The 6,623-nt window shown below is 30.6% G+C and overlaps 1 protein-coding gene across 1 annotated transcript in view; it reads right to left on the bottom strand.

Annotated features, from left to right (window-relative positions):
• Positions 1-1,925: 1,925 nt before the first annotated feature.
• The window catches only part of LOC130811278 (WEB family protein At1g75720), a 5,810-nt gene continuing 1,112 nt past the window's right edge, over positions 1,926-6,623 (bottom strand). The window contains exon 2 of the mRNA XM_057677508.1: positions 1,926-2,603. Within this exon, the coding sequence (XP_057533491.1) occupies positions 2,091-2,603 (513 nt within the window). The 3' untranslated portion in view covers positions 1,926-2,090. The remainder of the gene's footprint in view (positions 2,604-6,623) is intronic.

Genomic DNA, 6,623 nt, shown 5'->3' with positions numbered 1-6,623 from the left:
GTTGTTTTAGGTAAAGTTATATGAACTTCTTATAAAAAAAATTATATGAACATAATATCTATCATTTTAAAAAAGCCTGTTTTACATTGGTTCATCAGTTCAAAAGCTCCGGACCCAATATAGAGATAAAACTAGTTACTAATTGGCCTGGCCCAATAATAAAAAAAGACTCATTTAGGTTAAAAATCCAAGAAATGAATTGGTCCAACGTGGCTATTTTGTACCAATTTGAATCATCCAACTTTCAATTGTCCTAGCCTCCTAAGTAGGGATGGTCATGGGTCCAGGACCCTGTTGGACCCGCCCCGGACCCACCTCTTTTTTAAGGGTCTGGGTCTTAATTTTTTAGACCCATCGGATCCGGGTCCGGGTCTGGATCCAAAAAAAATTTGACGCGTACGGGACCGGGTCCTAAGGTGAAGACCCGGACCCGGACCCTAAACTTTTAAATTTTATTTTTTTTTTATTTTTTTTATTCTTATTTTTGTTAAAATTTTGATGATATTTGCACATTTGTTGTACATGTATAATACTTTGATTGCTCGCCGAGATTAAAGTTTAATTACAGCGTTTATTGTTTAATTCTAATGGTTTTGGAAATTATGGAGGCGGCAATATTCTAATTTTGGTTTGTTTTTAGGTACTGAAATAATTTGATTGCGCATTGAGTTAAAGTCTCAATTATGATGTTTATTGTTCAATTCTAATGGTTTTGGAAGTTTATGGAGTGTGATACTAATTATGGACTTGTTTCTGGGTACTGAAATGAATTGTTAAATTGGTGTATCGATTGATAACTTTCTGTGACAAGTGTTTGTAATACGATAATAAGTTGCTTACAAAAATATAAAAAGACTCGAAAAAGGTTCAATTTTGACAAATCAAAGAGGCTTTGTATAAGACCCATTAAGGACCCTAGACCCTGTCAGATCCGTAGGGTCCGGGTTTGGGTCTGAAAATTTTGGACCCTTAGGGTCCGAATCCGGGTCTGGATCCAAAAAAATAAAAGGGTCCGGGTCCGGGTCTGGCCAGACCCGCCCCATGACCATTCCTACTCCCAAGTAAAATGAGGACATCGAAGAGACAATCTCTCAAGAGACCAGTTGGAATTAAATAAGTTTTTTTTATAAAAAAAGAGTTTTTTTGAATAAGTTTTATAAAATTTTAATTTCTAAAATAAGCGTTTTAATGTTTGAACCTAAGGTCAGATTTAACAGCAAATAAGAGATAAAAAATTTACTTTATTCGCTATTTGTAATACTCCCTCCTATTCACCTTAGGTGTCCCATTTACTTTTGAGACACTATTCATTTATTACTCTTAAATTGCATTTTATTATTAATCTATAAGTTAAAACATAGTCATGTAGGATCTTATTTGATTCGTTTTGATATAAAGATTATTAATATCAACTTTTTATAATTTTTAATTATAAATAACTCGATATATTAAGGATTGAATAAGTGTATTAGATAAAGTGTATAAAGTAAATGGGACACTTAAGATAAATAGGAGAGAGTAGTAAACAAAGAAAAACAATATGATAACATTTAAAGAGAAAAAAAAATAAGAAATAGTCTGTTTGTTATCAATGTTTTCCATCAAGTTAACCATCTATATATATCAAGAGATATAATGTTAGGAATAAGGAGGTCGTAAGTACATCCTAGTACAAAAATAATTAATGCAAATGATTTTTAGTTTGAAGCTACATCCAAACAATATTGTGTAATCTTGCATGGATAATCTACTCCTGCATCCGTTACATATTTAACTAAACCATAAAAACATTTAACTCTCAAGCAAAAAAGTTTTTTTTAATAATACCTGATTTATTAATAAAGAGTCATACGATATCTACATTAGAGATAAAAATTAACAAGTACATAATAGTTTTGATCAAATATAATTCAAAATTAACAAAACTATAATCGTTGTGTATGAATTGTGATAATTCAAAATTATCAAATAACAATCTAGAAGCAAAAAAAGTTAACAAAGAGAAAATTATTTATTTAAGTTTAATACAAAACAAAAAACACAAACTTCTCAAAAAAAAAAAAAAACATACAAAATTGAAAATGTAAGTTCTAAGGAGACTTAGCAGAAAGAAGTTGAGAATTCTTCTTCTTCCTAGAGAAAATCCCACCAATTAAAGGTATCAATGGCTGTCTTTTAACCTTCTTATTCTTAACAGAAGAATTTCTCTCTAAAAAGGGTCCTCCATTATTCTTATAATTGTGATCATGATTATTATTATGAGGTACAACCACTTCAGAAAATGTTGCATTTGCAAATGTCACATATCTTCTATTCTCATACTCAATTCTTCTTTCATGCCGTAAATTTGCCGTCGCCGGTTTCTGGGGATCCTCCATTTCATACTCAATCATCTGTTTCTCAGATTCTTTCTCAAGTTTAAGTTCTTGTAGTTCTCTTTTGGTCTTTTCAAGCTCTTCTTGAAGTGAAGATAAGCATGTTGCCATTACCTTTGTTTCTTCTTGGGCTTTTTGTAGGCTTTGTTTTGCTTGTTCTAGCTCTTGGGTTGTCTTGCTTCCTTGTTTTGAAGTCGTCTCTTCCTCGTTTAGTGAGTTATTATCCATCTGTATCAAGATGATGCTGTTAGAATATATAACATATCATAGGACCTTAATTATATGCTTAAGCTAGCTTTTGGCTGAGTTGGTTCCTTGATATGGTATCAGAGGCCAGCGTGACAAAAGATCACGGGTTCAAATTTCAACCACCCCTTAATTAACGTGTAATATTCAGTGGCAGATGTGAAGAAGGTATGTGTGAGGATTTTTTTAAAGTATATAAGATAATAGAACACAACCAGAAAATAAGGAGTTTTTAGACCTTTGTATTTAGACACTTAGCAACTATCTAAAATAAATACGAAATTTTACGACAGTTTATTTCCACGGTTAAAAGTGTCTAAAAAAGACTGAAAAAGCGTCTAAAATTCTAAAAATCCAATTCCCACCGTTCTCCCTAACCTAATAGCTCTTCAATCCTAAAAACCCAAAAACCTAATATCGCTGACCCTAAAAACCTAATATCCCTGACCCTAAAAACACAAAACAATAACCCTAAAATTCCAAACGCCCGGTTATCGCCGCTGCATCTCCCACTACTATTGCCGCTGCATCTTCCACTATTGCCGCTGCTGCATCTCCTACTACTGCCGCCGCCATTCTCAAGGTTTGTTTCATCTTCAAGCTTCTCTTACATGGCTGTCTGATTTTCATTTCCTAATTTTGTTTCTTTAATTTTTATGTGTTTGTATCTTTAAATTTTTTAATTTGTTTGTTTGATTTTTGGTTTTTTTATCTCCATGGCTACTCTTCTCTTACTGCTGCTCTTCTCTTCCATGGCTGCTACTCTTTATTTCTTTAATTGGTTTTTTTGATTTTCGTTTTTATCTTTAATTTTCATTATTTCTAAATGGTTGCTGAATGTATGTTCTTCACAAGAAATAATTAGAGATTTTGTCAAAACTTGTGTCATGGTATTAGAAGCAATGGCTGAATCTTTCCTTTAATAGAATAGTCCTGCTTCGGCCAAGAGGCAATGCATCCCTGAGAACTCGCGGCTAAATTCTTCTTCATACATCGTTTTTAATAGTCGGAAATATTTTAGGAAAGACGGTATGCACCTGATTGTAGAGTGCCTTACGAATGGATGAATCCATAAGATTAACAACGAAAAAAAGAACAAGTGGTTATCCGAATTTAACTTCCATTTTTTACATCCAACAAGAGCAAGACTCATATTATCCAGGACACTAGAATTTGATAGAGGAAATTTGTGAACATGAAGCTTCTCGCAGATCATAAATACATTAATACACATAATACATGAAAAATTATGTACCATCCCACCCATGGAAACTTGGTGATACAAATGATCATTTTTGCTAATATAATTGTTCCCACCTCAATATATATGTTACTGTTGAAATCCTATTGCAGAGAAAATATGTTCAAGGAAGAGGAAGCCCTAGTGAACCGAATGAAAGGATTGGCTTGCTCATTCTTAAATACATCCTGGTGAAACAAATAAAAACTAGAAAAAAAGTTGAAAGTTTGTGGAAAGATGTCGAGAACAAAGCAAAAGAAATCGAGAGGTTCTGATCTTGTTGGAGCTCCTAGCTTCAGATACTCTGTTGGCTTTACTGATTAGCTTTAGATCAATGGTAATTATATAGGACTAAAAATTGAATGGTCATGTTTGACAAGTATAAACTTACTGAATTCACCCAACTTGTTCAAATAACTTTATTTTCCACTAGCTAGTAATAATCTACATTAGATAATCAAATTTTGTTCCAATTACAAGTGCCAATCCAATGACAGAAATTTGATTTAGAGATGGCTGTATGTGGCTGGATATGTACTACTCTATTCTTTATTGGGATTATTTGTATGGTGTCCACTAGGGTTAGGAGTTGATGACATTTTCAAATCCGTTTGGTTTTCCTTGTTCTTAAAATCTAGCTAAGACCATGTTCAAATTCTTTGACAATCAAATTCTTTTTCTATATCTTGTGTAATGCAGGTTTGAATAGAGTACTAATTGATTGATGCAATACTAGCTGCTAATTCGGATGAACATACGAATGACATCAGCAAAGAGTTGTTCAAAGGTGGTTCGTGAATCGCTTTATTAGCCTCGTTTAACAAAGCATATTGAATATCTTAAGATTAAGATTATTGTACTAATACTTCGTGGTAGGAATATCTTTATGTAAACTATCTCTTTTGGAAGATCATGTACATAATGTTGTAGTTAAGCGAGGATATATGGCATATTAAGTATATATGAACCTTGAGTGTTAAAAAAGTATTGTTATGAGCTTTACTTGCAAAAACTATAATATTATTATATTGTATTGTATTCATAAAAGACAAATAATTTCGATGCTTAAAAGCGTCTAAAATGTATACACATAAATCGCCTAAAACATTTTCAACAATAAAAGCGTCTAAAATCCTTACACATAAAATCGTTTAAAATGATTTCAACGCTTAAAGCGTCTAAAAAATAAGCGCTTAAATTTTTTTTAGGTGGGTAAATTCATTTTAGACACCTTTGAGCGTCCTTTGAGCGTCGACAAAGCAATCTTATTTAGACGAAACAAAGTGTCTAAAATTAAGCGTCAAAGATTTGCAACGTTTGGTTTTTAGACGCTTTACTAACCGTCAAAAATAAAACTTTCGACGCTTTTAAGCGTGGAAAAGGATATTATTTTTTTGTCTAAAAGCTCCGTGTTTTTTTGTAGTGATGAGACTTCAACCCTTAGCTTAAATTTTTGAGAGAAAACAATGACCTTATATTGATCTCATAATTAATTAGTATCTAGACATGTACGGAAGTATCTCATAGTGAGATCGTCTCATATATGATAAATTGTGTGTGGACTAACGTATGTCTGGCAACCCTCATTTTTTTACTTTATGATCCTCCGTACCTTGGAATAGCATAAATGAAAAGAAAGATTAAATTGTTTAGATGAAATTAAAAGTGAGTTAAAATGTAATTATAAGATTATAATTTAAAAGGAAGTCATAGACTATTAATCCGGAAATAGAAATAATAAGAAAAATAAGTGAAATGGACGGCATAGTATATACTACTCGCTCTGTTTCTAAATTTTGTTATCTGTTTTACTTTTTGCTCCTTCAATGTAAATTTTGAGTCTCGGTAACTCACATTATAAAAAATATAAAAATTATATAATATAAAATATGCATTAAGATTAATTTAATAAAATCATACATAAAAATATTTTATTTTCAATCTGTTCTTTCAAAATATTTTTAAAATTTTTATTTATGCCCCTAAAGTTGAATATTGTTAGTGGAAATTAACTAAACGGAACTTAGGGAGTATATAGACTCGATTATAGAGAAATACTTTTAAGTTTCTGAACTTTTATGAGAATGTATTCTCATCAAGTGATCAAATTAATTAAAATTTGAAACATAAATGAAATAATAATACATGCAATAGATACATTTTCTAAAATGAAATAGGTTTATATGAAATTTTAATATACACACACATAAATAACGATATAATTAATACTTTTTTTATAAATATTTTTATATTTAATTTTTCTTATATACGTATACTCCTTAATAGTTTGTATATATCACTACGCTTAATATTAAGGTCAAATGTTAATTATAGATTCTTGCTTGAATTAAGGTTTCTTCCAAAGGAGCAAAGTGTTTGATTCCTTATTAAAGCTGAGAATTAAGTAGCAGGCAGAACAAATGAGACCAATTTTTATGCTTGTTAGTGATTGAACTACTTTATTCCCTAGCTACGTATAATTTTTACTCATATCTTCAAAAAATATTTTTTTTTTATATTTTTTTCCATTGTTTAATATTAATTAAAAAAATTCTTAAAAATTCTTCAAACAAATTCCCAAATAATTTTTATTATTAATTAGAGATGTTGAATTTGGCAGACTACATTTAATTTATTCGAAAAAATATATATTGTCTTTATTTTTTATTGTTTGGTTTAAAGCAAAAATATTTAAAATAAAATATTGTATATTGGAAAGAACTCAATTCTTTTCTCTCTTGTAGTCATTAAAATTTTCTATC

The sequence above is a fragment of the Amaranthus tricolor genome, chromosome 4 (assembly GCF_026212465.1).
Source record: "Amaranthus tricolor cultivar Red isolate AtriRed21 chromosome 4, ASM2621246v1, whole genome shotgun sequence".
Lineage (NCBI taxonomy): Eukaryota > Viridiplantae > Streptophyta > Magnoliopsida > Caryophyllales > Amaranthaceae > Amaranthus > Amaranthus tricolor.
The sequence above is the reverse complement of the archived record's forward strand: the minus strand, read 5'-3'. Positions and strand labels throughout refer to the sequence as shown.